The sequence below is a fragment of the Diceros bicornis genome, chromosome 15 (assembly GCF_020826845.1).
Source record: "Diceros bicornis minor isolate mBicDic1 chromosome 15, mDicBic1.mat.cur, whole genome shotgun sequence".
NCBI lineage: Eukaryota > Metazoa > Chordata > Mammalia > Perissodactyla > Rhinocerotidae > Diceros > Diceros bicornis.
Window position 1 is genome coordinate 12,123,752 of NC_080754.1, and position 19,346 is coordinate 12,143,097.

General features: G+C 40.6%; 1 protein-coding gene across 1 annotated transcript in view; it reads right to left on the reverse strand.

Annotated features, from left to right (window-relative positions):
- Positions 1 to 19,346, reverse strand: part of MORC1 (MORC family CW-type zinc finger 1) — a 162,797-nt gene that overhangs the window by 10,918 nt on the left and 132,533 nt on the right. Inside the window, exons 23-26 of the mRNA XM_058556516.1 lie at positions 13,763 to 13,832; positions 11,582 to 11,648; positions 8,248 to 8,394; positions 821 to 908 (exon numbers count right to left, since the gene is read on the reverse strand). Of these exons, the coding sequence (XP_058412499.1) occupies positions 821 to 908; positions 8,248 to 8,394; positions 11,582 to 11,648; positions 13,763 to 13,832 (372 nt within the window). The remainder of the gene's footprint in view (positions 1 to 820; positions 909 to 8,247; positions 8,395 to 11,581; positions 11,649 to 13,762; positions 13,833 to 19,346) is intronic.

Genomic DNA, 19,346 nt, shown 5'->3' on the forward strand with positions numbered 1-19,346 from the left:
CATATGGCGCTTCTGTCAAATTAATCATTTGGTGCTCTTTTCGCTGATAGCCTTTCCATGTGGATCCCTCCTTTCCACAACCAACGCTGAGCATGAGGGTAAGAAGTAGCCCTCCCACCCTCATGCCCTATGCAGGCTCTTCTCCTCCACCCCCGTGAGCAGCTCTGGTGGCCTGAGGCCTTACCTCCTCCACCCCCGTGAGTAGCTCAGTGGCCTCAGGCCTGGACACTTCTCTCAGCTCCACCACAGCCTGCGGTGACTTAGCAGCGTGGGGACTAACCACTGTGAGCCAGTGTGAGGCTCACCCTGCGAGCCCCAGGTTCACATCAGAGCTTTCCTTCCAATCATATATGGTACTGTCCTGTGAGATTTGGTAAACATAACTTTCTTCCTCTTTCCCGGTGAAGTTTTAGTGATTCTAATAAGACTAGTGCTTTGGGCACCTAACATGGCTGACCCACCCAGTCTTCACCTCAGCTCCTCATAAAAGCACGTGTTGGCTGAGGAAGTGTATCTAAGAGATAGAAACCCTGTTTTCGGTGAGGGGGAGGGAAGTCAGGGACTATGTCCTGTTTCTTTTCATCTCTGCAACCAACTGTTCTCAGGCTGTAAGATTTTCCCAAAGCTTCTTTAGCCCCTGGCCACATTGGTTTTAAAGGCAGCTTTAATTCTGAGCCACCCACTTGTATCAAGATCCCCATGTTCATTCACTTAAGCCATTCTAGGTCCTCTTACTGGTAACACTTTACATTTTTCTTCACTGAAGATGAAATTCAGGCCAGTCTGTCATTCCCTCAGAGTTCCAAAACAGCCAGCTTACCTCAGAACTTGCTAGAAGTTCCTCCACGGAGGTGCAGCTGAATTCTGGTGGTAGCTGATACTCAGGAATAAAATACAGAAGAATCTCCCTAGGAATATAAGCACAGCAGAGATGGGAAAGTAGCAGGAAAAGAGGCGCAGCACTCACCTGTCAGAACTGGCTCCATCTCCTGGGTGTCAAGCGTCTTGGCAAAGATGAGCATTTATGCCTGTCAAATAGTTTGTTTTTAACATCAGCATCAAAGTGTTCTTCAAAAAGCCTAGGCTGGGGAGAGGGAGGTGGGCATGGTAGAAAGGGCAAGAGGAGGAATCCGCACAGTGATGGAACTGTTCTGTGTCTTGACTGCATCAACGCCAATATCCTAATTGTGATACTCTTCATGGTTTTGCAAGATGTTACCATTGGGAGAAACTAGGTAAAGGGTACAGGGGAGGGGATCTCTCTGTATTATTTCTTACAACTGCAGGTGAATCTACACTTATCTTAATATAAAGAGTGTATCTAGAAATTCAAGCAAGCAAGCATGGGCTCACAATGCCCATCCACATCCAAGCAGTCCAGGAGAGCCCTGGCACCTACTGAGTATTCTCCTCGGCAGAGAACCCAGCATTGCAAAATTACTGGAGGAAAAGAGGCTAACTATGGCTTACTCTGACTTTTTTCCTAAGAAAACCAAAGAACTTAACTCTCCAGAGTAATTCCTCTCATCAAGGCCTCTGGGACTACTCCTAGAAACCATACATGGGCCCTGCTCCTTCCAAACAGTGATGGCCACTATTCTAACAGGTGCTTCTTTTTGCCAAAAGGCAGTAGCACCTCACTCTTCCAGTGTGATGGCTTCTCTAGGATTAATTACCTAGATGACACATATTACATTTCTGGGAGAATATGAAATCTAGAAATTTATAGCTATACATCTTAAAAGTGTATAGAGTGTTTTTATGCTGAAACGCTCCAAGAAGCTCATGGATATTATCCAAGGGATTTAAAAAACTTTTCAATTGTAAAATAACACGCACACAAAAGACAAAACAGCTGTTTGTTATATACTTTGCATTCCTAGTATTTTAAGTATATTATTTGTGTTAATATTCATTTACAGTTTTAAGGAGATTCAATTCGAAAAGTTGCACAACATCAAACATAACACACACACACACACACACACACACACACACGCACTCCTCCGAATGATGTGCCTGGCTAGTAAGAAGATGAGTGGGGTGCGGCAGGGTGAAAAGGGGCTTCCGGGTATTTGAGATGAGCAGAAATCAGATGGCATAGCTGATTTCAGCTGCAACTAGAGTCCCTGCGAAAGGGGCCTGTGGTCAACTTCGTGGTGGGTTTTGGGGGGCAGAAGAGGTGGGAGGTCTTTTATACAAACCACCCCTCTCTCTCCCTGCATCCAGTTTCTCTTCCTCCAACACAGGGTTGAAACCTCTTCTGAGCACTGGTCCTTTTCTTGGTGGGTATAAATTCTGTTGGGTTTAGATTGAGAGTAAATCAGCAATCTTCTAAGGAGGTACTTCCAGAAAAACAAATAGTAGGTAGTAGCATTTGTGGGGAGTAGGAGAGGGTGAAGCGGCAGGTTGGGGAGCGGAAAGGTTCTGGATTAGTCCTGGATTATTCTCAATCTATGGCATCTCTACACCAAACTTACACCAAACATCATCTATAGTCTGAATAATGTTTCACACATATGTCCTATTATTTCTAAAGATAGACAGATGGATGCTATTTTAAAATAAAGCACAACTTTATATAAAGGTTTTACTGGAATCACGGTAGCTTTTGCCCCGTTGTACTTTCTCAATATACTCAAGCTCATTAATTCCACAGATATTCCCTGAACCCCTACTAAAGCATAGCTTTCACCAAGTGGCACCTTAGAGAGCCTGGCACCATGCCCCCATGCTAGGAACCTAATGTATTCTTATTACACTGAATTCAGCCTAGTGGGGAATACAGACAAGGAAGCAAGCTGTTCCAACAGTGTGATGAATGCTAGGATGCAAACGAGAATGCAGCACATGGGTACCAAGAGGAGGGGCCCTAACCCCTATTTGGAGAGCCCCAAAGAAGAGCAGGAGTTTCAGCTGTGGGGGGCAGGGGTGGGGACATGTGAAGAAGTACTCCAGGCCAACGGCACTATATGTGTTGAGGAACTGAGTATTTTTCTGATGGTCTTGGGACCCCTGGTCAGATTCAACCACTCTTTATAAACTGCTAGAAATGTGCTAAGCGCTGCTACGTGCTTTATATACATAAATCTTTATGTATATCTTTATGGAAACTCTTTGATTAAGGAGTTGTTCCTATTTTGAACAGGAGTCTCTGGTCTCCTGATCATGAAGGACCCGCATCCCCGCCCCGACCATCAGCCCCAAGCAGGCTTCCTATACTCGCGTCTCTCTCTGTCCAGGACCCTGGTAGTCAGCCGTTTACTCTCTCCTCCACAGAGCTGCTGCTAAATCGCTTGCCCTTGGGGATTCTGTCCCATGAGACTGACTAGAGAGGAAGACAAATTACCTGGCTCCTGCAGTCTTCAAGCACAAACACACAGACTGTTTGCTCTTCCCGAAAAACTAATTCAGGAAAACTGTGAGACAATGTTAAAAAACCTAAGACACCAAAAATCACAAATGTAGGGTCTGAACGCAGATGTATAAGAATTCAAAAAATTCCTTCATTTATGGTCTTTAGTCCCTGTCTTCAATGGTTTTCTTCAGTGATACCGTTTTTGGTTCCTGAAGGTTTATCTTATCAAGCTCTCTCTGCCCTTAGACTTTGGGTTTCCTTTAGGGTGGACATGGTGATCCTCTAGTCCATGGAGATGAGCCAGGAGGCGCCCAGAGCGAAGCCAGAGGACTAAGCCAGTGTCCGTTCACTGGTGTGCATTGAATCAAGTGGATACTGTGCATTTGGGGGACTCATGAACCAAGTGCTGTCAGTTCAATGCGACTCTTTTTCCACCAGGAACCCTCCTTCCCTTGGAGCATTTACTCCCAATTCTACCCCCAGACTTGATAATAAAATCAGGAATTTGTCTTTGTTTAACACTGCGTCTCTTCTCAAGAATTCAAGAAATAACCCTACAGATTTTCCAGAGCTATTACTTGCCTCCAGGACCATAGCAGGTCTGTGGCCGTAATGTCCATCTCAGTCAAATTCATATCCGCAAGTTTGAATTGGAAGTTTTTATAGAGTTCAACCAGGTGAGCTAAAACACTCAATCAGCACTGTTTCCATATACGACAGCAAAGCTTTGAAACATTCCTTTTCACTTCATAGTCATATTCCTTTCTCAACAGAGTAATTTTTCCTTAAGAAAAATCTCCGGCTTGCATTAACACAACTGCGCTCTTTCTAGACGTAAGCAGGGATACACAGAGGTGCCTGTCATCCAGCTGTTCCTTTTAAACAGTAACCTCGTTAATTAGCTTGATCTCAGCTAAGGAGAAGAGCAAGCTCCTACTACAGGGAGACCGAAACTTCATCCCAGTGACAGAGAAAGACTAGGAGGGAATAGAAATGGCGTGGCTCCACTTTCTAACACCAGGAACCAGATCGTGGTATTTGACAGACTTCAATTGCTAGTGTATTTATTTCTGTGGCCTTTTCTTTTCTTTCAGTAATTGGCAGCTACCTGTAAAAAGTGACTTTTTTAAAAAACTTATTTTTGGTATTTTTAAAATTTAAGATAACACAAAGCATGTTTGTCCTTTTGCAGAGCTGAAATACATGAAGTCTGTTTTATTATCACGTTTACGTATACAAGAATAAAGTGAAACAAGGCATTACAGGTTAGCAGTTAAGAGCAGGCCTATGAGGCCAGACTGCCAGGATTCAATCCCAGCTCTCCCACTTAAGAGCTGTGTAGTGCTGGGCAAATTTCTTAACCTCCACATACCTTGATTTTCTCATCTGTAAAATGGGGACAATAAAAGTATCTATTAATAGGGTTGTTGTAAGGTTTAAGTGAGTTAACATACACAAAGCCCTCAGGACAGTCCCCGGCATATAGTGAGTGCATAATAAATATTTATTATTATTATTATTGAAAGTGATTTGAAACTGGATACTACTCCAATATTTAGGGCCATCTGATAAAATTTAATAGTTTGGATCCTAGTTTAGTTTATTTACTTCTAACTTAACACAATTAGTCACATCCCATTATTTTGAAAATATTTTAACATCCAGGAATACCATTCACTGCTTTTTATCCCTTTCAATTTAAAAGTATTCTCTGAATGTCTACGGATAAATATTAGACATGGTGTGGATAACCCAACCTGTTTTCAAGAAGTTACTATATTTGGGGATTAAACAAATTAATACACATAAGACAAAAAATAAGACAGGAAAACAATAAACTGAGCATAGTCAGGTGATGAAAATGGAGAATGAAAACTACTATTTCTTATTAATTTATTCCGTTAACATGAACTGAACAGAGGTGGCTACTTTGGCAGCATAGCAATGGATGAGGATGATGTCACGTCCAAAGTGAATCGAGTGGAGGAACATTCCACAGACTTCAAAGGGCTCTGACTACTCTCCTTATCATGTGACAAGCAAGCAAATCTGGTGAACAATTGTGAGTGTAAAGAACTCGGCGCCCTCCACATTGTACGCAGCCAGCCACAATCTCCGCGTCTTGAGGAATTTAAAGTCTAGTTAACACAGGGAATAACACGTGGACCCAGATACAGGATAGCCCAGCACAGGGAAAAAAACCATAACAAAGATGACAAGAATCTGTTTGCACTGGTGAAATGCGAGAAAACACACTATATGCTGCTAAAGGGAAAAGAGAAAATTGGTAAATGAGGAGCTCTCTTTGTTCCAGTTAAAGCCCTGTGTTCTGTGCAAGTCTTCTTCCACTGAATGTCTTTATAAAACGATCACCACAAAAAATTCAAGCTGCTACAGGAAAGAGCTGATTTATTAATGCATTTGGCTTTCAGAGTGTTCAGTTGAAAACAGTATGACGATTTCAAGCACTAAGTTCATTAGGGAGGTGGTTTCTGGGAAATTTTAATTTTCTATTGATGTCTGATTATAGAAGTGGATGGACTTCAAACTCTTGGTACACTCAATCAGATTATCTCCTTCTTGATCACATGTAACTCATTAAAATTAATGGTAATGATACACTTAGATGCAGAAAAAAAATTAGCCAAGTAAAAAATAAGAAAAATGATGATACACAGTGGTGCATCCACACCCTGCTGTAACATGGCCAGACGGGTCTCTCCAGGCCTCACAATGTGGAGAGTAGCAAAGAGTGTGTGTGTGTGTGTCTATACATATATATACACACTCTTCCATAAGTACACATACATATATATTTTAACCTGTGTGTAGATATATGTATATGTACATGTAGATATATACATACATATGGTGGATAAGAGCACGAGATTCCAAATCAGGGAGTGTGGGCTTAAACCCAGCCAGTCCTTAGTATCTGGGTAATTGTCTTTGTGACTTTGAGTGTGTTACTTAGTTTTCCTAAGCTTTGATTTCTTCATCCATAAAAAAAGGTTAAAAATAATACCAACCTCATAAGTTTGTGGGAGTAAGGAGCTAATGTATACAAAGCACTTGGGTGAATGCCTAAAATATAATAATGGCTCAAAAATGACAACTATTATCATCAAGAAGGCCTGCTTCACTTTAAGCAATGTCCCCATCATCGGACATGTGGTCATATAGATGCATTTTTAATAATATGCACACAATTATTCAGATATACACAGGCACATTATATATATATAATTTACCACATACTACCATGCCTTAGTAACTGACTATATGCCTGAATCTTAGAACTAGTAAGTAACAAACCAGGATGAAAATTTATAGCTACGCAGCTTCAAAGCTGAGGATCTAACATGTTACTTCTGGACAGACACTGCCAGAAGGTAAGAAACTAGTTGGAGAATCCCCTTCTTTAGGGCCTGTACTATAGACCATGGCAGTACGAGACTGACATCTATCCAGACCATTGGACAAGCAAACTTTTTCAACCTCATAATATCTGTACAACACTGAGGGCTGACCTGCTTCTGTCGCATTCCGAGGCTAGCGTAAGCTTGTCAACCCAGGCCCTGTGGCAGATTTGGTGGACAGAACTTAGTGTTCAGGAATGTAGCACTCTGGCTTCATTTCTTGGTCAACAGCTTGTTTCTGGATCCCTAGTATCATAGTGAAAAGTCCAAGGTAGATCCCCCTACATATAACCAAGAGTGCGTCCTCCTTTCTCCTGGGGCAGGACTGGCATTAGGAGTGTGTTCATAAAGGACAGTAGGTGGGGCCTTCATACCCACGTACGCACAGCCCCACAGCCCCGGATGCTGCCACAGAAACTTCCACAACGTCCAGGGCAGCTGCAGACTTGAGTTCACGTCTTACAGTGGTTAGCAGCCTCCTTTCACACACAGAACCACAGCCTGGGGCCTGAGTAGAGGCTGTGGCTCCTATGCCCCATCTCTATCTTCTCTTTCTTTCCACCTGCTTCTACTCTTTACCAACTCTCTTCTTCAGAAAGATTTTGTCAGTCAGTGATCAGAAAGTCAAAGTGACTTTCCTAAGTGAAAACACTTCTCCAGCTAGGGCATGTGTGTGTTCTCCTTGGCCCAGAGCCTCTGATCTCACACAGACCCCCCCCAGTCTATGAACCCCAACCAAACCAAGTGGCTGCACTAGGTTAGTGGTGTCACTGTTCCTGCCCCCGCCCTCCCACATGACACCTATTCTAGAGCATTCTTCTGTATACCAGCTTCTTTGGCTTGACCGCAAAGCCCCTCCCATCATCAGCCCCTATTTGGAAAAACTCTGGATCCTGGACTTTATCTCCTCTCTGTCTCCATCTTTTGAGAACTGAGATCCAGACATCTAAATTCCTCAAATAAGCATGCCCACTAACGTTAACATTCTACACTGAACAAAAAAGTAAAACTCAGTTTCCCTTCATAAGTTCAATATCTAAAGCTACGAAAAGAGACTTTTTAGAAGGCCATAGAAATGTCGGGAGGGTCTTTGTGAGGCAACGAGAAGGAGAAGGAGAGAAGGAGGGAAAGATAAAAGGAAGGAAGGAAGGCAGGAAGGAAAGAGAGAGAGAAAAGGAAAGAAAAGCAAATGACAAATTCAGTAAGAATTCTTCATTACATTCGAGAGAGGACTAACATCCACCATTTTGCTGGCCTATGTAACAATAGGCAGTCAGCAACTGTATGTCTATTCCAACGAACATTTAACCCATGGTGTATCTAAATCAGTGTAGTTAGGAGACAAGTCATAAAGTCATTCTATTGAATTTTCTCAATAATGTTACTACTGAACAGGGAAAAAAACCAGGAGTTGTCACTGCTTAGAAAGTTCAACAAAGCATGAAGAAATATGTTAGTAAATATGTTTACCTTAATTTAGACATCAGTTTTCTCACTGTTTCCTTGACAGACGTGCTTTGAGAAGACACTGCCTGCGAAGAAGCAACTTTACAAGCACCACTCCCAGAAATTCTGGCTTTGCATCCAGAGCTTGGATTTAAATCTTCCATGAGCACACTGGGCAAAAACAAGCCACGGTTTATAATTTCAAAGTAGGAATCATATTAGATACTAAAAAATTCAGAAATGTTCGTATACAACAAATGAAACGTTAATACACAACAAATGAAAGCAAGGACATACATGTAATGCTGAAAATGGTCCTTTATAGAGTTATATAAAATCAATTCTCAATTAGAAGAATTACTATTTATTCCTGACAAATCTTGTTTCAAGGTTTTTGGGTAGCCACAATGAAATGAAATTGGTGGTAATTTATGCCTAACAACAGTAGTCATACACCATTTATCTCTTATTTGCTGAAAGCAGCTTCTAAATTAAAGTTCTATTTTAGCATGAGAGGGGGTATGTACAGAAATAAAACAGGGACGAAGTCAGTTGAGAGGTATCTTGAGTCACGATCTGGAGGAAGAAGCGTTCCAGGTGAAGGGTAATGATCTCGGAAGAGAAACGAGGTAGGGCTGTTCAAAGGAGTGAGCAGGCCAGAGCTGTTGGAGTGGAGCGCACAGGAAGAAGAGGGAGAGAGATGAGGTCACGGTAGCGGGGGATCTGGGTTTTATTCTAAGCAGAGCAGGCACTACCACTGGAGAGTTTCTTGCCTGGGAGCGAGGTGATCCGATACACGATTTAAAATGATTACTGGCTACAGCATAGGAAATAACTCTCAGTGAGGATTCATAAAATAGGGCAGCATGTTAATGAGACCCAAAGCTTTCAGGATTACAGGGACAAAACAGTAGAAGAGGGCTTGGGGACGTGCACTGTGGGAGACGAAGCTGGGTAGGAAGGTAGGGGTCAGATCATGCAAAGTTTTGCTTGCCAAGTAATAAGGAGACTTTTGTGATCCTTTCATGCTAACAGCCATAAATTAGGACCACAGCTCCAGAGAGTTTTATATGTTTATATTGTACAGGCCTTTTAAAAGTTGGATAATAGTTTATATCAAATGGAACGTGCTTCTACTGTCAACAGTTCTTTGCCATTAATTATGCTGTCCAATTTCAGCTGATATTTTATTTAAGATTGAGAACATTATAACTAATGCTTAATTGTCTGTTAAAGAATACTTGCACAATGTCTGAATGCCCATTAATTATAACCTCCTTTATGCTGAAGTCCTCCTTTATGCTGAGTCCATTTTTTTTTTACCATTTTAGAGATGCTGGAAATTCATGCTGGGGGGGTGGTGGGGAGGGTAAAATAACTACACTAGAGCACAGAGGATTCCTCTCTGAACCTCTGTTTCTTCTTCTGCAAATAACAATAGTGCCTACCTCATAGAGCTGTGCTGAGGATTAAACAAGATATACAAAGAATTTTGCTCAATGCCTACTATTAGTAAGCACTCAATAAATAGTACCTAATTATTATTATTATCATCTTTATCATCACTACCACTAGCAATGCATTTGACAAGATTCTTCCATTAAGATTGTTATAATTGGATCATAGTTCTAACATTCATATTGTAGTTACCATTCAAAGATGATTAAAAAAACACAGCCTCATAAAAACCTAAAAATAATATATGAAACAACACACAAACACATATATATACACACATACACCAAAAATATGTTTCAAATTTTGAATGGATTTTAAATTTTAACTCAAATTTTAATAAATAACTCTAGGTTAAAGCATTGTCCATAAAATGGCCTAGCAACAGAATTAGAAAAAAAAAATCAGATCATTTACTCAATTAACAAATATTATAGAGTGCCAACTTTGAGTCAGGTGCTATTCTGGATGCTAGGGACACAGTGCTGAGCAGGACAGTGTCTGCTCTCATAGAGTAGTCAACTTCTACAGGAAAATACACAAAACAGGCAAGCTAGAATGTAAAACGTTAAAAGAAATAGATGATTGAATAAGATACTTTAAAGTAATAAGTGCTGTGAAAAAATAAACAGGATGACGTGATTTGATAGTGTGCCTTGTCAAAAGTCAGGTGGGTTATTTTAGATGGAGTAGTCAGGGAAGACCTCTCAGAGGCTTAGTGTGACGAAGAAGAAAAGATATGGCCCCCGTCCTTAATGAAGCTTATATGCCACGGGAAGACAGATATTCAGACAGACAACTCCACTTAACTATGAAATGTCACTCACCATTGTGTGTCAGAACATAGTTGGTATTTAACAAGTAATTACTGAAATTTAATGACTTATGATGCAATCTGATTCATTGCAACAGTGGCTCTGTGAATACCTGAGTTTGCCTGGGAGAGCCGGGCGACCAAAGGAGAGAACACTTGACCTGAGCCTTGAATGAAAGGGTAAGAGACTGGCGTACAAGTTGCAGAGGGCATTCAAGCAAAGGAAGTAGTGTGGAGAAAGCGATAAAAGAGAACTATAGTAATTTAGAAACTGGGAAGCAAAGTGGGGGCTAAAGAAGAGGCAGAAATCAAGCGGACTTGAGCTATGCTAAGGATTTTTAACTTATCTTAAAAGTGACGGGCTATGAAAGACTTTGAGTAGAAGAGTGAAGTGATGGGATTAAGTGTTAGAGTGACTCCTCTGTCAGCAAGTGCAGCAAAATAAAAGCTCCTCTTGGCTTTTTCTTGCATTTAATTCACTGTGCTCCTATGCAAAAAGAGCACAGGATTTGGATTCAGATGCTGGGTCTGAATGCCTGGAAAGCAGCTTAGACAAGTCTGTAGCCGAGCAAAGGTAAGAGTTTGCTTCCTTGAAAACATTCTTTTCATTCTACTGGGTATCCAAAATACTCAGCTGATTTTATTTTAAAAGTGACAAAAGTCTCATGTCAAGAAAATTCTAGCATGCAATGATTATTATAATTACATACGTATATGACAATAAAATAATGATCCACACAATAAACTGGTTCATGATTTCATAGTCATGCCTTATATATATGTGACATTTTCAGTTCTTTGATTACATTATAGTCATTTGAATTAGTTGCTCGCTGTGAGTAGGAAGTTAAGCCTGTTCTATTTCATTATTCCCAAATTCTCACAAAAGAAAATGAAAAGGTTTGAGAAAAAGGTAAGAAATCTAGGATATTCTATTCTTTCTTGTCTCCTTTGTAAAATTTGGTTCCATTCTTAATTGCCTTTGCTTGTTGCTATTATTTTCTTTCTTCTTATATTTAAACACTGATAATTACTTTTCAACAGTACAAATGAACTCACTTGGAATTTGTATAATTGCAGCACATGCACCTTTCCCAGTTAGGTAATGAAGAGTTTCTCTTTCTTTCTGGAGTATCACTGCACAGCTCCTCTTTTTCTTCAAAAGAACACAGACAAAACAATCACATTTTGGTGATCACACAATAAAGTGAACTGAAAGAAATGTTAGCAGCTCATTAACTACTTGTACATAATTTGGCTTTGTATTCAAACATCCTTTTGTAAAATTGCACCAATATGTTCTTAAGGCAATTTATAATACCCATTTAATAAAGTGTATATAGTCTATATAGTAATCCAAGAGCCTCTGTAACTTGTTTCTTTGTAATTTCTTTTTAATGATGCTTACTCTCTGCTATTGGAGTGCACAGGGTGACTGATCGGGACTGTTCAGATTCCCTTCTCTCACCTGCCTCTGCCCAGACAGCCACCTGTCTTCCCCTAGTATCCCACTCTATTCCATTTTGGGTTTGGGTTCAAAGACATTCTGACAGATCCCAATCAGAAATGTGTCTCCAGTAGAGAGTTGAACTTTAAAGCAGGAAGAGACCTAGACTCATCTAGTTGGTCTTCTTACTCAGTGAATCTCAGAATTGTAGGTTCAGAGAGGCTAGTGATTCGTTTACAGTCTACAGTGAAGCAGAAATGCCTCGATCCCCTTGGATTGGTTTTAAGAGTGTCTTGAGGACAGTATAAGCAATAAGTCAATGTGTCCTTCTTCCATCTATCTCTAGAATTCTTGTGATAACTGTCCAAATATTTTGTTCCACCAAGTAAACTTTTGCCAACAAGTTTAGGGGCATTGAGGGTCAGCTGGAACAGAACAGCAACAAGGAAAGTTTTAGGTGAAGGGTAAATGGCTGAGGATCTGCCTGACTCCTTTAAGGAAATATAAAAGAGAACAGAAGAGAGAGGTTTTCCAAGCACACGGCAGGTACCAATGGTTTTACTCACTGACTTGCATACAAAGTGAAATTTTTTAACCCAACAGCCAAGTAATCCATAATTACAGTTATTTGAAAATATTTCACAATTTGTTCCTTCCAAACCCAGGATGAGTATTTGAAATTAAATATTAATTTTAGGATCAAAATTGTATTAACAATTTTTCCATTACAATTTGGAAATCCAACAGGCACATACTTGAAGGCATGTCAATAGTTTGAAATTTCTGTAAAAGATTGGCTTTATAATTGAGACCCTTACAAAAGAAATCCTGATTGTGTAATTGCAAATTATCCTAATTAAGATAAAAAAGAAACTGTGTGATTTCTTAGGGACCGCACTAATGGGTTCAAATATAAAGATGTGAATGAATGACTGATTAGGTTACCTAAGCAACAAAGTATGAAGGCAGGGAGAGCTCACAACCAAAGCAAACACAAAATGATGGCACAGATCAACACAAAAAGGATTGGCAATGATGAAGCCAAAATGAACTGAGATTTGCTAAGGAGACTAAGGCCTTAAAACTTATTTCAGAATAAAAAGATGACAATGAAAACAATGGACTTGTTGCTTAGGCCCAATGGTACAATATTAAAATAAAAGAGAGAACAGTAGAATATAACACATCATAAAAGAATTATAGTAATAACAATGAATGGACACTAAGAAAATAAAATTTTCTGAATCCAGTTTGTTTCCAGCTTCTCTATCCATGGAAATTGTCTTTGGATTGAATATTATAAGAGGGTAACTTTATGTTTTAAAAAAGTTCAAGCATCTCACCTGAGACAAATTACATCCCATGGAAAAGGAGGAACTAATAAATGTGTTTGCTGAACTACTCTTAGTGATCTCAGAAGAATCATGAAAAGCAGGAAAACGACTAAGTGATTGAAAATAGGAGAACATCATTATAATTTTCAAAATAGATTCTGAAAATTATAGGCCTGCTGTCAATCCTCAGCAAATTTCTAAATAGAATTCAACGCAGATGGTGACATGAGTCTATGGTTGGGAACTGCAGGCAGTGTGGCAGTGTTGGGGGCACTATTCTTGGGCAGGAAGTGTCTCTCTGCCCCTTCAAAACACGTGAGGTTGGCAGCTCCGCCCCTCCTCCCACCTCTGGAACAACAATTTAATTTTTTAAAATCCAAACTGCTGCCAAACTTCTGATCTACACCCCACATAAGATATGTCACATAAGTCATATGGAAAACAACTCAAACATTACAGCTAAAATACGTAAACTGAAATTTTTTTTACCTTTTTTCATAAGAGAAATTTCCTTTTTTTCTTCTTTCAATGAAACATCAGCGTCACTTTTATCTAAAACCTGAAAAACAAACTCTTTATTTAAAGCTGTACAAAAACATAGGACATAGTATAGGGTACAAAAATGACCTTGAATGTCAGTACCCATATCAGAGGAGAGAGACCACAGTGTTGCCAGAAGTACAGTTTACGCGTGTGTTATGAAGGGAGACAACCACACGTGTTGTAGAAAATTATACTGGCGTGCATCTCAAGGAGGATTGCATTATCGTCATATTTACTTCTATCATTTCTTTAAAGGGATTTTTTACATTTCCACCAATATTTGGACAGATTTTTTAAGAGTCCATATCTTACATGGATGTAACAATGACTCCAACAAACGAGCCAAGTATCTGATTCCCCAGGTACAACCATGGAGCCCCTGCTGTTCTGAGGAGGCTCACCACATCCCTGGTTGCCACAGAGCAGACGCAGAGCATGAGCCCAACATCAGTGCAATGAAAACTTTGGGGAGGTTGGGGCCTGAGGCCTGAGGACTCGAAGCATAATGCGAAAGCGTATGAGGATGAGGATGGGGAGCGCACTTGGAATGTTGAGGGATGGGACACCTTGTCTTTGGACAGAATCCCAGGAAATCTGCCTAGAAGGTGTTGCAGAGTCTTAACGTGCTGCATGCAGGAGCCAGGAGGGTTGTTGGCACCTGAGAGTGAGGGGATGTGTGTGTATGGTGTCGGGGGTAAGGGACAAGAGAGGATGGGAGAGTTGTACCGGGGAGTGTGCCATTCAGAAGCGAGGTCTACCACCACTTGCGGAATCCTGTAAGACCCATTTTACAAGGCTCACACAAAACAAACTTACATTTTGGTAATGAACTTCTTTAGATCAGAGTGGGGCCCCGGGGAAATAGTTTATGCCCTTCAGGAAAACAGACCCAGAATGCTCTCTTTATGGATTTTGTAAATCTGTGAAAAGGTGGGGGAATGTGCAGTAAAAGAAGAAAATGGGAGAGGCAGGGGTAAGGCAAAGCTCCTGTCTGCCCCTTGATCTGAAGATCCCTGAACATGCACTCAGATACAACCGTGTTCCCAACTTCCATCTCCTGGTGGGACGCGTGGGGCTGTCAGTTTCTTGGAGCCCACCCAGGGTGTATGTGTCCTTCGCCTCTCATGTCCCCTCTAACTGCTAAACCAACGTGGAAGGGAGACGCTACTAACCCCTCGTTTCCCCCCTCCAGGAAACACAGTCATATTTCATATGGCACCCTGGAAACTGTGCTCTCAGGATGCAGGTTAAATGGGCACACGCTTAGCTTAGCAATGAAAGAGCTGTGAGGCTGTCCCTCATTGCCGTTTGCTGTTTTACCCAAATCTAGAGAAAGAAAGCCTTGTAGGGAGGGAGAAAGAAATAAAACTGATTCTAAGCTACTCTGGTCCATTTCAAAATATTTTTACTTATACTCGAAATAAATTCATGCTCCAGGAAGTAAATAAAATGCACAGAGTTTTTAGAAGTTCATTTTGCAAAATGAGCTTAAAATGTATGTCTTATCTATTTCCGATATGACATAAAATTTAAAGTTTTCTTCTGATGTGCTGATACATAAGGAAAATCTACATACTTTGTTATTCAGTGTCTCTAACTTTGGGCTAAATACTTTTTTGACCAATTTATAAGCAGCATAGACTATTTATCCACGACAGTTAACGGTAACCTCAAGATAAGCTTACGAAAGGAACTATTTATTGCCTTTAGTTATAACCACTTTGTTATAATCCAGGATGATCCTGCTCAGGATGAATTCATTTTCTTTGGCATCTCCTCCTTATGATGAAAATCAGACAAAATGGAAGTATCCGAGATTAATAAAAATGACAGCGCTCCCAGCAGGGAACTTTTGTTGGTGGTGTTAATGAGCCTCATGAAATTAATTAATTTTGCATGTTACTGTTTAGTTCTCTGCTTTGAGCTCTGCCTGGGGACTGTTTCCATGAGGATCAGATACGTCCCCTCACACCAACAATGTTATTCATACAAAGCTTTACCATCTCTCTTGCAGGAGAGATTTCCTTCTTTTCTTTTTCTTTCCTGGATTTTCTTTATTCTTTGGCACAGAAATGTTTAAAAGATTTTGGATAAACATTTCACAGCCTACAGTACTTCCTTTTAAATAATATCGTGTAAATACCTCAGTTCATAGGATGCTCCCTTCTATTACAATGTACTTGTAGCTTTGAAGGTCTGAATTTTTTCAAGCTGAGACAGGAAGACAGGCAGTTGTCTTTCCAATGACATGACTTGGGTATTTTGATACTATTCACAGAGCTCTTTCCCATACATCTCTTCATTATAGAAATGTTCTTCAGTCACTCAGGCTTAACTGTGTTTCATATTCAGTTTGGGGATATCTCTTTCCTAAGATTTTACCTCCGTCATGAAACAGATAACACCTTCCACACAGTAAATGAGATTATAGCTAAATCTTAACATGGGGTTTTAGATACCTTAATTAAAACTATGTTAACAATGAGCAGAGTGGGATTTGTCAGTTCTCCAAGGGATGCGATGGATCAGCATAATACCACATGCTCAATTTTGTGAAGTATCTATTTAAGAGGATAAATAAACCATAAATATGTTAGAGAGAGGAAAAGAACAGACCACGGCCAGCTGTGTAACACTCGTCTAATTCAATTGCTATTAAGGAAGTTTAAGAACAGGTTGACATCACTTTATCTGGTCCTTTCCTTTTATTTCTTTGCCCCTCCACTTCTGCCCCAAGCATTTATTATTATCAAGGGCCCAGAAAGGCCATTAGACCAGTAAATGCCTTCCTGCCAAGTTCAAAGGCCCCTCCTGTCTCACTCTCCCATAGTTAATGTTAGTTCTAGGCTCCTCCCTTCTGTTCATTAACTTATTCAACAAAATTGAGTTCCCAGTATGGGTCAGATGCTGTTATGGTGAAGAATACAAAGTCTGGCCTTTATGGAGCTTATTTTCTAGTGAGGGAGAAAGAACATTAAATAAATAAAAAGATATGTAATATAATATCAGGTAACATAAGTTCTATGAAGAAAAATAACAGAGGTAGGAGAAAGAGAATGTCGTGAGTTCTTGCATAACTGAGCCCAGGTGCCTCTCAGGCCTCACTGCTCTCCCTCTACACCCTCATTTCTCCTCTCTAGACACTTTTCCACAAACACGCCAGGGACTCTCCTCTCTCAAGGTCTCTGACTAGTTTGCCATTGATTTGTTTGTTCCCCTAACTTTTTTCTAGTCTTTCCTCAAAGATCCCCTCAGTAGGCCGTCCTTGGCCACTCTTCATAAAATGACATCTCACTCTCACCACACCCAACACTGACACTTCCTGTGCCCTTCCCCTGCTTTATTTTTCTCCTTAGCGCTTACCATCATCCACCACACAACATATTTTACTTATCTGTCTTGTCTATTGTCTGATTCCCCCACTAGAACGGAAGCACCATGACGACTGGGAGGATTGTCTATTTTATTTCCTGTGCATCCCCAATGTCTAGGACAGTAACTGACACTCAATATACTCATGGAAGAAAACAAAGTCATGAAAATACATGTGTGTTGCTGGGGTTGGGGTGGTGGTGAAGTCCAGGCATTACGCGCAGCGAAGGAAAAGGCTGTGAAGCAAAAATAAGCTTAGGGTGTTGGAGGCCACGGAAGGTCAGGGTGGCTACAGTGGAGTGAGAGAGGGGATGAGTGGTAGCGGGTGAGGACTTAGAGGAGGTCAGACCAGAACAACTAGGGCCTTGGAGGCACAGTAAGGACACTGACTTTTGTTCTGTGAACAGAAGCCATAGGAGGATTCTGAGTAGGAGAATGGCATCATCTGACTTATATTTTAGATGGAATACTCAGATTTTTAGACTATGGAGGGCAACAGAAGCGGTGAAACCATTTACAGGGATATTACTGTAGCCCTGGTGAGAGATGTTGCTGAATTAGCCAGGGTGGCAGCTGTGGAGGTAGCAGAACAGGGCATATGTTTAAAGGTTGATTCAGCAAGACTGGTTAATGGGTTCAGTGCAGGGTGTGAAGGAAGGAGAGAAATTCAGGACGACCCCCAGGTTTTGGTCTGAGTAACTGTGAATGGAGGTACCATTTGAAATGGGGAAGCATGAAGAAGGCTCTTGGAATTCTTTCTTCCCCTGATTTCTATAACCTTCAGTGTCCCAAATCTCCCTGGGTAATTGTTATTTCTCTGTCTACATTCAATCCTCAAGACCTATTAAAATTTCAGACGGTCCAACTATGACCTTCATGCAAACAATGGCTCCATCAGCATCACCAACCCCAACCTTCCATCTTTTCTCCAGTTATCTCCAACTGACTTGAGGAAACTTACACTTGAATATTTTGCTGAAACTTCAAATCAGTCCCATCTTTGCCCACCTAGTCAGATTGCCCTGGTCAACTCTCCTCTTTTTATTTATAATGACATTTTTGTTCCAGATTGCCAACACAAAACTGCTCTCGTTGTTGAGTCTTCCATACTCCTTACCAAATTGTGCAATTTTTCCTTCAAAATGTTTCAATTTTCCTTATCTTCTTATACTACAATTTCAGGCAGCAGCGTCCTACATTGCCACAACGCCGTTATCACAACCCAAGGAATTTTTTTAAACAAAATCTCCACAATTAAATGTTGCTTCTCAAAACCTTCCCACAGGTCCTGACTGCTTACTACCTTTATCTGCCTTTCAAAGCTCTTCTCAATGTGATTCTAAGTTATCTGGACATAATTTCAGTATTTCTTAACAAACATCCTCTGTTATAACCAAAAAGTTCTCTTCAGAATTCCTTAGAGGCACTATAGACACTTCTGTCCCCACATCTTTGTCCCTGCAGTTCTCTGCACCCGAAATGCCCTCTCCCTTTCCCTCTTTTAAGTCTTTCCCACTTTTTAAGACAAATATAAGTCCTACTCTTTCCAAATGTTTTTTAATCTACTCCAGCACATACTGATTTCTTCCTTCCTCTGAAAAACTATTAACAGTAAATTACAAACAGTTTTTATTATTATGAACAGCCAAGCACCTTATCTATGTGACCAGATAAGGCTGGGATCCTTCATTCTTGCCATGACGCTTCAAAGCAGAATTCAAAAGTTGGGTCCATCGCCCAAAAACAAATCCAACTCTACAAAGCATTAATCAATATACAGATTTTACTGAAGACTGTGTTGATAAATGGAGGAAATGGTTATATAAGGCAAAAATCTATTTAGAATCGCCATTAAACACCTTGATTTCCACTTCCTCCAATGTAGCTGCCTCATCTCTCTCTCTCCCCTCTCCCCTCCAGCCTCTCCACTTCTGCAGCACCAGGATTTCCTGCTTCTGGGATACTCTCCTCTTTCCCCTCCCCGCCCCTCCAACCCCACACACAGGGTCACCCTAGAGCTCTCCCGTTTCTTCCACAAAACAATTTCACACTCTCCATTTTCATTCTTTATTCCCATCTCTAGGCCCAACCAATAAAAGCTGAATTGTCCCTCTTTAGAATTACAGAAGGTAGTTTTAAAAAATGTTTTTCATAACAC